Raw genomic sequence first — 18,241 nt, 5'->3', positions numbered from 1 at the left:
ATGTATTTTTCAGATTTTAGAACCATTCCCTAAAATGATGTCTAAGAGGGAAATAGAAGTAAATTAAGCTGTCTTGTACTAGGAAGAACTGAAATACAGTATAAGGACAGTTTTACTCATTTTCAGAAGCTCCAGAATATTTATGTCAAAAAAATAAAGTGGCATTTTATTTTACATAGCAACGTTTTATTTATTTTGTAAAAAGTCATCCATCAATCAGCATGTGTTTTCAATACATAGGTCTTTGAAAAAAGATTTTGTTTACATTAATAAAATTATATTTTAATACATTCAACTGATTTTTATAAACATAAATGATGCTAATGAGATGATCCATAATATTCAACTTTTGTCAGAATTCTTCAGGTTACTTACATTTAGAATAGTTCTCATTCCTGCCATCAATACTGTAATAGGTAAATGAATATTATATAATGGTTATAGAAAATAATTCAGATAAAATATTTGGTAGAAAAGGATTAGAAAATGAGTCTTTAAATAAGGTCTTTGATTTTTCTCTATAAATCAATTACTTCTTCTATTTAGTACTAACATTTCAACTTAGCTGTGATTTCATTTAAAATGGGGCTGTTAAATTATTTGCAATCTTAACATAAGTGTCTAATAATGTGTCTGCTTATGCTGAGCAAGTTTTGAATTAGCTGAAGTTTATATCACAAGTCTTGCATAAAAAGATCATTCTCATAAAACAAATTTCCTCAAAATATAGTCCTTCCAAAACTTTTAAAGAAAAGAGAGTAGGTTATTTCTGTATCTTGCCTATTGTGACTAATGCTGCAATGAACATGAGAGTGTAGATCTCTCTCTGAGATCTTGATTTCATTTCCTTTGGGTATATATCCCGAAGTGGGATTGGTGATTAATATGATAGTTACAGTTTCAATTTTTGAGGAACCTCCATACTGCTGTATGTACGTATTCCATAGTGGCTTTACCAGTTTACGTTCACAACTTGTACAAGTATTCCCTTTTATCCACTTTGTGTCAAATATAACTCAGTAAAGCTGGGAAAAAAGGAAAAAGAATACTTTTAAATCAGCTTCAAGAAAGTCAGACAATTTTAACAAACTAATGTTATTGGTTTGGTTCATCACTAAAATATACTTCATGTCTTCCTGTACTAAGGAATAAACTTGGATATGATAATCCAAAAAAGGAAGAATGGAAAAGTCAATAATAGGGATTCTAGGTGCATAGAATAATATGTACAAAGACTTTCAAGTGTGAAATAGCATGACATGTTCACAGAACTGCCAACAGTACCATAGAACTGAAGGAGTGGAAAGATTAACATGAAAAAAAATGCTTTTATGGCACAATAGTGAAGGAACTCAGGAAATGGTGAACTAAGAATGGAATAGACATGAGATATAATTAAGAGGTAGAACAGACATGACTGACTTATTAGCATTTATCTCTTTGGTTTTTATATAGTTGTTACATGCCCAAGCATCAACTCCTTTACTCTGGAACACGGAAGATGGAGAATTGTGAATGGTTCCCATTATGAATACAAAACCAAGGTAGTTTTCAGCTGTGATCCTGGTTATCACGGACTAGGTCCTGCTTCTATTGAATGTCTTCCTAATGGTACTTGGAGTTGGAGAAATGAAAGACCATATTGCCAAAGTAAGTAAACACTCCGCTAAACATTTCATATGCAATCATTGGTGATTGAATTGCTTGATCACTTCTTTTTTCTACATATGCTAGAGCAATATTGAGGTAATATTATTTAAAAAGGTCATTTATTCTCAAGTCATCTTAAAATTTTGTAACTGTTTTTGGTATTTGTAAATGCTTATTAAAAAACAACAACAACAGGGGCTTTGGATTCAGAAATCCTTCCCTTAGATTCTAGGTCTATCATTTATTAAAACAACTACACACTGCTTTTAGCCCTTTACATGTATTGTTTCATTTACTCCTTAGTTCCCATTCTATAAATAAGTTGACATTATTATATTTATTTTATCAGAAAGGAAACTGAACCCAAGAATTTTTATCTTGTTACACAAGTCACAGAGCCTATAAATAGTGGATAATTGGGTTTCAACCCATGGAGTCTAGTTAAAACCTTGCCTTTTGATGTTATATGATGTTTATTCTATTTCTTAAACCAGAAAATTACAATAATACCTATCTCATAGTTATTATTATGATTTAATTGTGTTACACGTTGAAAATATCAGCTAGAACCTGATTCAGAGCAGGAGCTCAATAAATATTTATTGAATCAAACTGAACATCTTAGTCATTCTATTTTCATACATTCTTATAAATAGCTAGTGTCTAATGTAGATAAGCTAACTTAACATAGGATAATCAGATGAAATATCTTGATCTTCCTTTGAACTTTCTTTACTACATTTACTGAGTTTACTTAGTACCAGGAAGTATGCTAGGCTGAAAATTCATCCTTTCATTTCATGTTCAACACAGTTTTACAGCATTTATGATATGGATACATAATTTATAAATAAACTAATAAAACATTTGAAGTCTGGATTATGGAGACTAAAATTTTAACATAACAGATAACCATATATAGTAAGTACGCAAGTACCTAGTAATATTTTACTTAGGAATATTTATTTTCTTAATCTCCATATTAAGCATAGGATTTGGGGGGTTGCCATTTTTTATAAGATAATCATATTGATGAATTAAAAATCTCAAAATACATATCTAAATTATACTACATATTCTAAAAATATGGCATATGTATTGTAAGTTTTTGCTTTACTCTCTTCGGTTTTCACCCAGGATCTTCCTCTACGCTCATTCTTCTTCCATTATAATTTCATTAAAAGGGCACATGGGATAAGGATGTTTCAAAGAGAAGGAAAAAAATTATCTACAGCAGAAGCATTTATTGAACAAATGTTTGTCTGGTTTCTTTGTGTTCAATCCTTTACTATATAGAAAAAATTTAAGTTCTACATAAGATCAGGTTCCTGCCCACAGGTAAGAATGCAGGAAAGACAGGAATCTAGGAATTACAATTCATTGAGAAAAATGGAAAGAACAGTTTTTTTTTTCTGGTCCTCCATTTATTCATCTTTGAAATTAAAATGATATAAATATCAGTATTATTAATATTAATAAATATTATAGCTACCTCAAAGGATTGTTTGGGGTATTAGTTCAAAACAATCGGTACATCTTAAATTCTACATGCAATTTTTTAAAGTCTGCAAATTTTCTATTTGTTTAATAGACTCCTAAAGCCTAGAGCTGAAAGCCAGAGCTGGAGCCAGAATAAAGACTGGTGGTTAAGTATTCAATTCTTGAGTTAAATGGCTAGGTTTAAATTTTGATTTAGCTGTTTATAGGCTGTGGAATCTTATTAAAGTTACTTTCCTCTTATGTGTCCATATCCTAGTGCACACAATTCAGATAATGATTGCACCTATCTCATAGAGTTGTTTTGAGAATTGCGTAAGATAAAGTGTTAGTGTCTGGTACAAAAGCACTCAATAAGTGCTATCTATTATTGTTTTTATTCTAGAAAGAAATTTCATTTGTGGTCTTTAAATATGAAGGTGTTATAAGAGTTGGGTTCTGAATGACCTAGCAAGTCAGTTAATCTCTATTTTTTAGTTTTTTAAAACCTAAAACCAAAATGTGAAATATAATTATAATCTAATGGTTCTAGTGAGAATCAAATGATATTTCACATGTAAAGGGCTTTGTAAACTGTAGAGTGTACAACAAAAATTATTTGCACTTATGATCTTAGATAATGAGGAAACTGGCTCAGGTAAGTCAAAGGGATTGCCCAATGTCACTTGATAAGTCAGAGAAAGACTTTGGACTAATAAATTATCCTCTCTTAATCTTATTATTATTTTTTCATTACAACCTGTTGGGTGACCAGGTTGGCTACGCAGAAAATGCAAACAAAATATCTTCATCACATGTCACTGTTACTTAGAAGATTTATGGGGACTCAAAGGGGATAAATTTTAAATTATGTCATCTATTTTCTCTCCACTTTCATAATCATTCAAACATGTTTTACAAATGTCAATTTCAATTGTAAATATATCAAATCACAGCATGGTTTTGTTACAAGTTCATATTGACTATGTCTTTAAGCGTTTTTATTTTTTTATTGTTTTCAAGTTATTTCCTGTGGAGAACTACCTACACCTCCAAATGGAAATAAGATTGGAACTCAAACTTCATATGGCTCAACGGCCATCTTTACCTGTGATTCAGGATTCATGCTTGTGGGCTCCGCTGTACGTGAATGCTTTTCTTCAGGTCTTTGGAGTGGATCGGAAACCAGATGCTTAGGTACAGGTTTTTAAGTCATTTTAACCAAACATTTTTTCTCCCTCTAGAAAGGCAGCCCTTTTTCATAATAAGAGATAATAACTTATATTCACTCAGTAAGGATAATAAAAATTGGAAAATATTTAACTTTTAAAATATCTCATGGTAGAAAAGCTATTAAACAGATAACTCTTAAAGTTAATCAACTAGCATTCCAAATGAGAATCTTATGTCATTAAGGAGAGACACATTTATCTTCCAGGCATGGTGAAAATAAAAGGTAAAAACTAATTGCTGAATGTCTGCATACTCAGCTGGATTAATCACTGTAACAGTTAATTCATTCTAAACCATAGTCAATTCTCCTTTCACCTATTTGCTTAAGGTAATGACTAAAGAAGAAAAACAAGTTCCACGTTTAAATATCTTTCTCCCTTCTTATTTCCTAACATTTCAACATGTGTAGTATTACTTTGTATTAAAACTTTAAAAAATCTATTTTTCAAACCTGATTTTAGGAAAATAGGGTTTTTTTCCCTTAGGTTTTTTAATTCACTGTAAAAAGCTGTTCATTAAGAGACTGAATAGCTAGTTCTTCTTACCCCTTCTCTTATTATTAAAGGAATATTATGATTTAGGCTTTATCCCTTTTTTCAGAGACTTCAGTAATTATCTTAAGAGAATTGTATGATTTATGCTTTATTTTTCTCTAAAGTTATTTCAAGAAATGACAGCAAGTATTGAATTAGGTAATAATAATAATTGTTATAATAACTACCCACTTGCCTTTTGGAAACAAGGCATAATCTTTAGGTTTACTAATTTAAAAATTGCTGATTATTATGAACAAGGTGTTGCTAAATTTGTACAATGTTTTGTCTCTAAAATTTTACTATTTAAAAATATGACATGACAGAAAAGTCTATATTTTAGCAGTTTAAATACATATTGTTTTGATAATAAGCTTGAATATATTTATGGTGATACATTCATTATTTGAAACTTAAAAGGGTATAGCTAGAGATTTTGGTTAAAATTCTTTTTTTCAACTCTCAGGAATATTTGTTAGTAGGTGTACTTGGAAACCCAGTAACAATGGTTTCTTTATAAGAGTACACATATTTATTTGACTATGCTATAAGACTATTATATAAAAAAGAAAATGGTAAAGATATTAAATCATTATGTGTTAATATAGGATTAGATGATAAAATAAAATATTTCTTACTAGTTTCTAACCTGGGTTTGGTTCTGCTTATTTCAATTACAGATTACTTAGTTTACTTCTGCATTTGAAAATATATGTAAACTAAATTTAAGATACTATATTTTATAACTCTTTGCCCCGATGAACTACTACTGTATGTTATATGTTATTTATTGAATATTGTATATAGGAAGTGGTTTTATTCACCTATTTAGAATCCTGATTCTGTTCTGTGGAAAGACAGGGCATAAAAGGAATGTTTGTAAGCAAACATTGTCTCTCAGTCTATAAAGACAACAATATTCTTGCATAGGATGTAGTGTTGACGTCTAATATAAACTCAAAAGTGTGTCAGTAGGAGGAAAGTGCAATTGCCGAATAAGCAGATCCTAGAATCTTATGCTTTGAATTAACCTTAAGAAGTCATGTAGTCCAGTCATTCTTCTCATGACTGCAAACAACTTGTCCTTATAGCCCCAGACACTTTTGGCCTAGAATGGCCACTAGAATGTGCTTATGATTGTTTCTTTAAATATAGTGTATTTATTCCCAAACTCCCAATTATTATGAAATTTTCAATTCAGAGTTGACTATGTATATACATATGTCTACCACCTAGATTTCATGATTAGCCATTTGTTGTATTTGCTTATCACATATCTAGTCATCCTTCAATGCCTCTATCAATCCATCAATTCATTTTACTTTTTGATGCATTTTGAAGTTGCCAAATTCAGTACACTGCATTGTTAAACGTTTCTATATACATATCAGCTAGAGTTCCATATTTGCTCATGGTTCCTTTCTTTTTTTATGTTGGTAAATGTACATATGGTGAAATGCACATATCATAAATACACTTGTTAGATATGTGTTGACAAATGTGTACACCTATGTAACTAAACACTCTATAGTTGTAGAACATTAACATTACCTCAGAAAGCTTCCTTGTGACCCTTCATAGTCAATCTGCAGGTCTCCTCCCCTACCCACTGAGACAGTCACTGTTCTGTTTTATTCACCATATGGTAGTTTTCCCTGTTCTAGAAATTCATATGAAGGGAATCCTAAATTATGTACTCTTTTCGTGTAAGGTTTCTTTCATTCTCTTTCATTCATGTTGTTGTGTATATCAGTAATTAAAAAAAATTCTCTGAGTAGAATCCTGTTGTGTGTATATGCCAAACTTTGGTCATTCCCCTGTTGATGGACACATGGACTCTCTCCAGTTTGGGGCTGTTATGAGTAAAGCTGTTATGAACATTTGTGTAAAAGTCTTTTTGTGGACATGTGTATTCCTTTCTGTTGCATAGTCTGGAATAAAATTTCTGGAAGAGTTCTGGCTGTCTCACATTTTCTGCAGCATATGGTATAGCCAGTCTTCTAATTTTAGTCATCTTCTTGGGTGCAAAAAGGTACCTTACAAGGTTTAATTTGCATTGTCTTGATGACTACTGATCGAGTACAATTTCTTGGTCTTATTGGTCATCTGTAAATTTTCCTGAAGTATCTTTTATATTCAATTGCCTTTTATTATGACTTATAGCGTTCTTTATATATTCTTATTTTTTTTAATATTTTTTCCCAGCCTATGACTTTCCTATTCATTTCTTAATGGTGTCCTAATGAGCACAAGTTTTCAATTTTTGTAAAATCTATCTTTTTTTCTTTCTAGCTATTGCTTTCTGTGTCTTGTTTAGGAAAACCTTGTTCAACCATAAGTCACAAAGATTTTCTTTTATGTTTTCTTCTAGAAGCTTTACAGTTTTCAGTTTTACTTTATAGCTATGACTTATTTTAGTCATTTGTTGTTTTATATATCATGAAGTAAGGTTGAGGGTTTTTTTGTTTGTTTGTTTGTATTTTCCAGAAGAGTGTCTGGCACTTTTGGTTGAATAGCTTCTATAATAAATCTTGAAATTTTGTGTGTATGTCCTCAAAATTTGTTCTTATTTTTCAGGATGACTTTGGATACTCTATGTCCTTTGAAGTTTCATATATGTTTTAGAATTTGGTTATTAATTGTTTATTTTAAAAATGACTGTAGGATTGCATTCTATCTGTAGATCGTCTGGGGAGAATTGGCATCTAACAATGTTAACTCTTCTAATTCCTAAACATGGTAAAGTTAGTGTATTTATTCATTAGTATATTTATTCATTTATTAAGGTCTTCTTTCTTTTTTTTTGCAATAGCAAATATTTTTTTTTACCATAGAGATTATGTATACCTATTGCTAAATTTATTCCACAGAATCTTTAGTATGTTTACACTAATATAAGTGATATTGTTCATTTTAAATTACATTTCCAATTGTTTGATGTTAGTACATAAAAATAAAATTTATCAAAATATTTATCTAATATCCTGCCTCTTTGCAAGTTCACTTACTTGTTTTAGGATTTTCTTAAAATAACATTGTCTATGTATATGTCATCTGAGCATGAAATAGTTTTACTGTTTTGTTTCCTACTTTATGTTTTTACTTTCTTCCTTTGTATTAGTGTATTGAACTAGATAGGGTCCACCAAACAATGTTAAACAGAACTGGTGAGAGTGGTCATCCATGTCTTGTTCCTTATATCAGGAGGAAAGAATTCAATATTTCATCAGTAAATATAATATGAACTTTTTTTCTTAGATGTATTTATAAGGTTGAGAATATTTCCTTATATTGCTAATTGTTGTTAGTTTTTATCATGATTGGGTACTGAATTTTGCCAAATGATTTTCATCTATTGAAATAGCCATGTATGTTTCTCTCTTTTTATTCTGTCAGTATGGTAGATGACAGTGGTCAATATTTCATCTTAAACCAACTGGTCATTTCTAGATAAACCCCAGATAATCATGATGTATTTTACATGTATTAATTTTCTAATTTTTTTTAAACAGTGCTGCATCTATGTTCATGAAGGACATTTTTTTCTGTGTCTTTTACAGGTTTAATATTGGGATTATGGTTACCTCATTAGGCAAGTTAGGAAATGATTCTTTTTCTTCTATTTTCTAAGAGTTTGTGTAAGATTGGTGTTTTTTTGTTTGTTTCTTTGCTTGCTTTTTTACTTAAATATTTGATTGAATTTACTGTGAAAAAAATTAGTCTGTTATTTTTGGGGGGGAGGTTATTGTTTAAGAATTGCAATACTTTAATAGATAAAGGACTATTCATATTTTCTATTTTATCTTGTGTTAGTTTTTGGATGATACAATTTTCAAAGATTTTGTCCTTTTATTCTGAATTGTTAAATGTATCGGCATAAAGCAGTTCTTAATATTCCCTTATCCTTTTAACATCTGTAGGCTTTGTAGTGATGTCACTTCATTCATTCCTGTTATTGGTAATTTTGTTCTCTCTTTTTTGTGTGTGTTGATAGGATTAGCTAGAAGTCTAACAATGTTGTTGACTTTTTCTTTTTTAAAGCTTCTAACTTTTGACTACCTTGATTGTGTTACAGTGACATATTTGTCTTTGCTTAGTCTACTATAGTTTTTTTCTTTTTTTTCTAAATTGAGATATAACTGGTATACAGTATTATATTAGTTTCAGTTGTACAACATAGTGATTCAACATTTGTATACATTACAAAATGTTTATGACAGTAAGTCTAGTTACTGTCTGTCACCTTACAAAGTTAATACAATGTTATTGACTGTATTCCCCAAACTGTACATTACATCCCCATGACATTTATTTTATAAATGGAATTTTGTACTTTTTAATCCCCTTCACCCATTTCACATTCCCTCTAACCCTCCTCCCTCTGACAACCTCTAATCTGGTCTCTGTATCTATGACTCTAGGTTTTGTTTTGTTTGCTTTTTTTGTTTTTTTGGATTCCAAATATAAGTGAAATCATGTGATATTTGTCTTTCTCTGTCTGACTTATTTCACTTAGGTTAATACCCTCAAGGTCCATCCATGTTATTCCAAATGGCAAGATTCTGTTCTTTTTATGGCTGCGTAGTATATCATTGTGCATTTGCGTGTGCGTGTGTGTGTGTGTGTGTGTGTGTGTGTTGTGTGTATCATATCTTCTTTAACCATTCATCAATTGAGGGACACTTAGGTTGCTTTCATATATTGGCTATTGTAAATAATGCTGTGATGAACATGAAGGCGCATAAATCTTTTTGAATTAGTATTTATTTTTTCCCTTTGGATAGATACCCAGTAGTGGAATGGAAGCTCTATTTTTAATTTTTTGAGGAATCTCCATACTGTTTTCCATAGTCGCTGGACCAGTTTACATTCTCACCAGGAGTGCAAAAGAGTTCCTTTTCTCTACCTCCTCACCAACACTTGTTATTTCTTGTTGTCTTTCTGATAATAACCATCCTGACAGGTGTAAGGTGACACCTCTTTGTGGTTTTGATTTGCATTTCCCTGATGATTAGCGCTATTAAGCATCTTTTCATGTGCCTGTTGGCAATTTGTATGTCTTCTTTGGAAAAATGTCTATTCAGATCTTCTTCCCATTTTTTGAATTGGACTATTTGGGTTTTTTTCTTATTATTGAGTTATATGTGTTCTTTATATAGTTTGGATATTAACTCTTCATCAGTTATATGATTTTCGTATATCTTCTCCAATTCAGCAGACTGACTTCTTGTTTTGATGATAGTTTCCTTCACTATGCAAAAGCTTTTTAGTTTGATGTAGTCCCATTTGTTTATTTTTGCTTTTGTTGTCCTTGTCAAAGAAGACGGATCTTAAAAATTATTGTTAAGGATGATGTCAAACAGCACACTGCTTATGTTTTCTTCTAGGAGTTTTATGGTTTCAGATCTTATACGTAAGTCTTTAATCCATTTTAAGTTTATTTTTGTATATGGGGTAAGAAAGTCATCCAGTTTTATTTTGTTGCATATAGCTGTCTAATTTTCCCAATACCATTTATTGAAGAGACTGCCTTTGCCCCATTCTATTTTTTTGCTTCCTTCGTCATAGGTTAACTGATCATATAAGTGTGGGTTTATTTCTGGACTCTCTATTCTGTTCCATTGGTCTATATGTCTGTTTCTGTGCCAGCACAGTGCTGTTTTGTTTACTGTAGATTTGTAGTATAGATTGTAATCAGGGAGTGTGATACCTCTTGCTTTGTTCTTTCTCAAGATCCTTTTGGCTATTTATGTTTCCATACAAAATTTAGAGTTATTTGTTTCAGTTCTGTGAAAAGTATTTTGATAGGGATTGCTCTGAGCCTGTAGATTTCCTTGAGTAGTATGGTCATTTTAATAATATTAATTCTTCCAGCCCATGAACATGGGGTATCTTTCCATTAGTTTGTGTCATCTTCAATTTCTTTCATCAGTGTCTTATAGTTTTCCAAGTACAAGTTTTTTACCTCTGTGATTAGATGTATTTCTAGATATTTTCTTCATTTTTATGCAGTTGTAAATGGGATTGTTTTCTTAATGTCTCTTTCTGATCATTCATGGTTAGTGTATAGAAGTACAACAGATTTCTGTATACTGCAACTATACTGAATTCATTTATTACTTCTAATAGTTTGTAGCATCTTTAGAATTTTCTGTATATAGTATCTGCAAATAGTGATAGTTTTTTTTCTTCCCTTCCAGTTTGGATGCCTTATATTTATTTTCCTTGTCTAATTGCTGTGGCTAGGATTTCCAATACTATGTTGAATAAAAGTGAGGAGAATGAGCATCCTTGTCTTGTTCCTGATCTTAGAGGAAAAGATTTTAGATTTTCACTGTTCAATATGATATTGGCTGCAGGTCCTTGTCATATATGCCCTTTACTGTGTTAAGGTACATTGTCTCCCTATATCCACTTTGTTGAAAGTTTTTATCAAAAATGGATGTTGAATTTTGTCACATGTTTTTTTCTGCATCTCTCGGCATGATCATATGATTTTTATCTTTTATGTTGTTAATGTGGTATTTCACACTGATTGATTTGAAGATGTTGAACCATCCTTGCATCCCTGGAATAAATCACACTTGATCATGGTGTATGATCATTTTAATGTATTGTTGTATTAGGTTTGCCAATATTTTGAGGATTTTTGCATCTATATTTATTAGGGTTATTAGTCTGTAGGTTTCTTTTTTTGTGGTGTTCTTATCTGGTTTTGGTATCAGGGTAATGCTGGCCTCATAAAATAAGCTTGGAAGCTTTCTCTGCTCTATAATTTTTTTGGAAAAGTTTGAGAAGAATAGCTATTTAATCTTTGAGTGTTTGGTAGAATGCACCAGCGAAGCCATATGGTCCTGGATTTTTGTTTGTTGAGAGGTTTTTGATTACTGTTTCAATCACATACTAGTGATTGGTCTGTTCAGATTTTTATTTTTTCAAGAGTCATTCTTGAAAGATTGTAAATTTCTAGGGATTTATCCATTTCTTCCTGTTTTTGTAATTTGTTGGTGTATAATTGTTCCTAGTAGTCTCTTATAATTCTTTATATTTCTGTGCTATCAGTTGTAATTTCTCTTCTTTCATTTCTGATTTTATTTATTTGAACCTTCTCTCTTATTTTTAAAGAAAGAATTTTTAGCTTAGGTAATGCTCGCTATTATTTTTCTATTTCCTTGATTTCTGTAAATGTCTTTAATATATTCTTCTGTCTACTTATTTTGGCCTTTTTTTTTTCTCTTCATTATTTTGCTCTTCTTTTTCCTTTTCATAAAGTGAAATATTGCTTGTTTCATCCTATATCTTTCTTCTTTTCTAATAAAAGCACTTAACACTGTAAAGCTCCTCACTAAGCATACTTTATAGGTATTCCTCAAAATTTTACATGCTATATTTTCATTTTTATACATATTGAAATGTTTGCTAATTTCATCCAGGCCCAACTGTTACTGGAAGTGTGTTTTCTTTTAATTCCCAAATAGTAGGCATTTTGTTAAGTATATTACAGTTACCTTAATATTATATAATTGTGTTTGCCTTATTTGTGGCATACTTCTAAGTAAACATTTAAAGATTAATAATGTTATATATGTATACGAATATACAAATCGTAATAAAACTTAGATCACAATATTAAAAATATTATTTTGACCAATTTCAGCGGGCCACTGTGGAATTCCAGAGCTTATTGTGAATGGTCAAGTTATTGGAGAAAATTATGGATACAGAGACACAGTTGTTTATCAATGTAATCCTGGTTTTCGACTGATTGGTTCTTCAGTGAGAATATGTCAACAGGATCACAACTGGTCTGGTCAACTTCCATCCTGTGTGCGTAAGTAAGCATGGCAAAAGTAATTAGAGACTTCTGTTTAGTTCTCTTGCAATTACCAGTAATTTTTTTCTTAGGTAAGAGAAATGTTTATATAGACAGATCCACACATATGTACATGTGTGTGCACATGTGTGTGTGTGTATTTAAATAACTAAGTTCTCACTGTGCATTTTTTTATACTGACACACACTAGTCTTTAAAGTAGGGTGTGTTCAGAAGCATATAAAACCATCCACCATGAAAGTGGAAGAAATATTAGAAAGTCTGTCATTACTTTGTGGATTTGGAACAATTTTGGAATTGTTTTAATAAAGATCTTACTAGTTCAACAAATATCCATCTGATCTTTTAAGTTAATTTAGATGTGAATTTACACATGAAGGATAAAATGAATTTTAAAATAGCTGAGTAATAACTCTAGTATTTTTTCTTACTCCACTGAATACCCAGCAGTACACAGTATTTCATATCACAGTCTATCCTATTTTGGATCAGAAAGTAAATTATCCATAATTTCTTATTTTTTTCTCCTAATAATTTCCATCAGCAATCACTGACATTTGTATTAAAAATGGTGTTAGAAAATTAGAATAAACACTGTAAGTACGTTGTAATTTTAACACTATAGGATCAAATGATAGAGATTTTGGATGCTTCAGAGAAATAATGTGTGGGTCTTTAAGTATGAGTTCACAGGAAATATTTAATTTTGGGCCAGTTACATCCATATTTATAAATTCTATCATTGTCAAATTCTTATCCAATCAACAGAAGTTTTTTGGAGTTCTAGTTTAATAGAAAATACATTAATGTGTTGAGATTTAATAGGATAATAGAACATATAGTTAGCAAAATTGCTTCTCTGTGGTGTGTGTGTATAGGGGGCAGACAGTTTAATGATTTAAAGACAGCAATATTATGCTGGATCCATCCCAGATTTTTTGCCTTTCATTATATCAAAGCATAGGCAACTCATACCATTATTTTTCTTACTGAATAATTGAGACTATAAATGGAAATTGGCCCTTGGGGTAAAACAGGTTTCTTTATCAATAATTTTAAACAAGAATAAGATGCAGTTACATTTTCAAATGAATAGGTTGACGTTAACAATACAGCTGAAAATTAATTGCTCTTGGGTCATTTTTAAAGTACTAAAAGTGACTTGGGTCTTTCACTGTGCCCAGTTATGAAGCAGTATTACTGGACTTCCTGTGATTAATAAAGTGAGATAACGCAATAAAACAGTTCACAGGAATACAGAGTGTTTGGGAAAAGCCAGCACTAAATGAACTCTAAAAAAGAACCAAAACTCTAAACGATGTAAATAATGCATCTAATTGATACCATTATTTCCAAACAAACCTGTGCTAAATTATTAAATATCAATAGTGAAGAAACTATACCAGTAAGGTTGATTGGTTTAGGTAATCTTAATATTGGTATCTCAATATGTTAAGAATTCTACAGCATAAGGCATCATTTTTTATTGCAGTCACATTGTTATTCTTCAAGCACACTTTTGCTAATCTATTAATCATAAAAATGGTTGGATAAATAATATTAAAAGAAACTATTTCAAAATTAAATACAAAAAATTGCCTTCATTTATCTGCAATTCTTAAACTTAACTAGAAAAGGAAATTTGGTTTAGTTTCATTCCTTTTGCCATTAACTAGTGATATGAATTTCAGTCATTCCCAAATTTCTTTGAATTTCAGTATTTTTCCCTAAAATGAAATAGAATGAAAAGCTATCATAGAACTTTAAATATCTGTGCACTACTTGCATGTAATTACCACAATTATAAATAATTGTCTACTTACTAATATGATACTTCTATATTAGACTATTTTGGCATTCTAAATTGTTCCTTTGCATTAGTAAAATTACTTTAAGTATATTTTCATACGAAAGTGGCCTTCTTTCTATATTCTTTGAAATGATTAAGTGTAATTTTCATGTAATAATTGATAACTAATTATTCTGTTCTGTGTCTCTCCCACCCTGGCCCTGTTGCTATTAGCTGTGAGCTGTGGTCACCCTGGTAGTCCAATTTATGGAAGAACAAGTGGAAATGGATTCAACTTTAATGATGTGGTAACATTCTCTTGCAATATTGGGTATCTTATGCAAGGGCCAACAAAAGCACAGTGCCAGGCCAACAGACAGTGGAGTCATCCTCCACCAATGTGCAAAGGTAAAAATCTAACTATATTCCAGCTTAGGGCATGGTAATAATGAGTCTGTTTAGACACGCATGATAACATTTGAAACAGTTTGGACAGAACAGTAGAAAGTTTTCAGCTAATAAAGCAAAAATATTTAATATTGATGTTATCTCATTAGCAATGCTTTCCTTTTTCTTATTTTTTAACATTTTTAGAGTCAAAACTGACAAACTTTATTTCAGCTGCTTAACTATGTTATCTTGTACCTATTTTATGGCTGTATATAAAATCATTTATATCTTTTTTACTTGCAGTTTGCTTCATAATCAATGGAACTTTTCAATTTTTAAAATATTTTTTATAATTTTTATTGGAGTATAGTTGATTTATAATTTTGGATTAGTTTCAGTTGTATAAGAAAGTGAATCAGTTAAACATATACATATATCCACTCTTTTTTAGATTCTTTTCTTTTCCCATGTAGGTCATTACGGAGTACTGAGTAGAGTGAGTTTCCTGTGCTATACAGCAGGTCCTTATTAGTTATCTATTTTATATACAGTACTGTGTATATATCAATCCCAATCTCCCAATTTATCCCTCCCCCTCTTTGCCCCTGGTAACCATAAGTTTGTTTTCTGCATCAGTGACTCTATTACTGTTTGGTAAATAAGTTCATTTGTACTGTTTTTTTTTTTAGATTCCACATATAAGCAATATCAGAAAATATTTGTCTTTCTCTATCTGACTTACTTCACTCAGTACGACAATCTTCATATTTTTGGTTAAACAGTATTTGAGGCCTAGGGCTTCTCTGGTGGCGCAGTGGTTGAGAGTCCACCTGCCGATGCAGGGGACACGGGTTCGTGCCCCGGTCCGGGAAGATCCCACATGCCGCAGAGCGGCTAGGCCTATGAGCCATGGCCGCTGAGCCTGCGCATCCGGAGCCTGTGCTCCGCAACGGGAGAGGCCACAGCAGTGAGAGGCCCGCGTACCGGAAAAAAACAAAACAAAACAAAACAAAACGATGTTTGAGGCCTAAATTACCATGATACCTGCATTAGACGTTTATTTATTGTTCTCTCTATAGAAGTATATTAAAGATAATTGTTTTGTGTTTTTTCCACTTCCAAAGACGTATATTTCGTACTGTCTGATAAAGTAACAACCAAATTATCATTTTCTTCCATTTTCTAATTGTTTAAAGCTTGATAGGTTAAATCTGTACTCAGTGTAATATTTAGGAGTTGCTATTGTTCAAAACGATTTTGCAAAGAAGTTTTCCTTTTTCCAATATTTTCAGCCAAACCAATTTCAGTCCATTATATCCCATTATAATGTTATTATTATTCCTTGAATCTTTGGTTTGTTTGATTAAATTTATCTTTGAAGCTACATTTCTAATGGAAATCTATATAAGTATATGTATATTATTCCAAACATATATTTCAAAATTTGTCATTTGTTTAGTGGTCAACTGTTCTGATCCCGGAATTCCAGCCAATTCCAAAAGAGAAAGTAAAATAGAACATGGGAATTTCACCTATGGCACTGTGGTATTCTATGACTGCAATCCTGGATATTTCTTATTTGGATCTTCAGTTTTGATATGTCAACCAAATGGACAATGGGACAAACCTTTACCAGAATGTATCAGTAAGTAGATAATGGGAACTCTTCCTTGATATAATGCTGTGGAAGGAACATGTATATTGACTGTCTTTATGAAATATTTAGGGCTGTGTATCAGAAGGAAGCATATTGATTGTATTGTTTTATTTTGAAACTACACTTCCCTATATCCTACCAATTCAATGCCCAAATGCCATTTTTATTAGTAATAATGTGATTAATATTTCTCTGTCATCCCTTGATTTTGAACCTTCATGGAGCAGATAGAATATTAAAAGCAGATGTATTTCGTACTCTATGATGTTACCATCCCATGAGAATAAACTACATTTTAATTTTCTATTGTATTAATATTTCAAATTTCATTTAAAGCAAAATTAGTTTAATATAAACAGCAACAAGTGCTTGAAAATACTTGAGAAATTAGACAAAGGTGTTACTTAATACTTACTGACTTTAAGTATTTATTATATACAGGTACATGCACATAAGAAATGTTAATACACATCATCTTTCAAGTCAGTCAGCATATGAGTGCATTTTGTTATATGTTGTGTTGGAATTGTAGAATATAAATAAAATAAATTATAGCAGCTTTGCATATAATTAACATGTGTAGTGAGACAATAATTTAACAGAAATAAATCAAAATTTTGTGAAGACATAGAGAAGTGAACATGAATTCTAGGAATTCAGCTTATTGATAGGTCTCAAATATATTTACATCTCAGAGCTGATGAATCTTGGACATGATAGGAGAGAGAAGAACTTTATAGATTGAAGGAGTAGTGTATCAAGAAAGCATTGTGCAAGTAATTTTTGGTTATACTAAATTGCTAAATTATAAAATTATTTTATGATCATGTTTTATTTAAGAGGCACTTTCTTTATGTTCATGGGGTAAGATTTTTTGAAAAATTAGTGGCATCATTCATGTACTCATTCACAAACTAACAAAGAAACAAAACTTTATACAGTGTCTATCTAATTTCATATTCTATGCAGATAATTAAATCAATTGTTGATCCCTTGCTTAAAATGCATTTGATTTCTTTTTGTAGACTGACTAGTCTAATGGTTTAAGTAATTCACTTAGCCTTGTGTGGCTACAACATTAAAGTTAAAAATCTTTTGTAGGACCTGAAAACATGAACTCCTTCAGGTTTTCTTAGCTCTTATTTACTTTTTACCTTTTCTTTATTTCCTATAGCACTCCCTGGTACTGTGCGAAGTACTCAGGGGTTTTATTAAGTTTATGTCTCCTTGTGTGCTATTTAATACTTTAGAGTCATATTGTGCTCAGTATTTTTCCAAGTTACAACTAAAAGGGGGCACACAGTAAGTTCCCAAGCTACTTCTAGCTTATAAAGATAATTCTCAATGTGTTAACATCTGATTCTGCTAGGCTTAGCTGTGTTTTGGTTGATAAGCCACTGAGTATTTTCTTTATACAGGATAATTTATTCATTAATGGCCTGGAGTGGAATTATTCTGGACTACATTATGTGAGGTCTACATTGTGTGTCACAGATCCACCTTCATTCCCTCTCCTTTACCCTTAAGTTTTTCCCTTTTAATTTTTGTATAGGCTCATGTTGAATCCTATATGACCTTATTTAGCCAATCCACATCACTCCTCTCCCTAACTTTCACATCCTTATCTAGACACATACATACTTCCAACCCATGCACATATGTATATAAACACACACTCA

General features: G+C 31.2%; 1 protein-coding gene across 4 annotated transcripts in view; it reads left to right on the top strand.

Annotated features, from left to right (window-relative positions):
• The window catches only part of CSMD3 (CUB and Sushi multiple domains 3), a 1,073,652-nt gene that overhangs the window by 991,531 nt on the left and 63,880 nt on the right, over positions 1-18,241 (top strand). For 3 of the 4 annotated variants that reach the window (XM_065895021.1, XM_065895023.1, XM_065895020.1), the window contains 5 exons: positions 1,456-1,650; positions 4,150-4,323; positions 12,550-12,723; positions 14,750-14,923; positions 16,365-16,550. In XM_065895021.1, the coding sequence (XP_065751093.1) occupies positions 1,456-1,650; positions 4,150-4,323; positions 12,550-12,723; positions 14,750-14,923; positions 16,365-16,550 (903 nt within the window). The remainder of the gene's footprint in view (positions 1-1,455; positions 1,651-4,149; positions 4,324-12,549; positions 12,724-14,749; positions 14,924-16,364; positions 16,551-18,241) is intronic. The other variant, XM_065895022.1, reaches the window with a different exon arrangement.

The sequence above is a fragment of the Phocoena phocoena genome, chromosome 17, assembly GCF_963924675.1.
Source record: "Phocoena phocoena chromosome 17, mPhoPho1.1, whole genome shotgun sequence".
NCBI lineage: Eukaryota > Metazoa > Chordata > Mammalia > Artiodactyla > Phocoenidae > Phocoena > Phocoena phocoena.
This window is presented reverse-complemented; position numbering and strand designations above follow the sequence as displayed.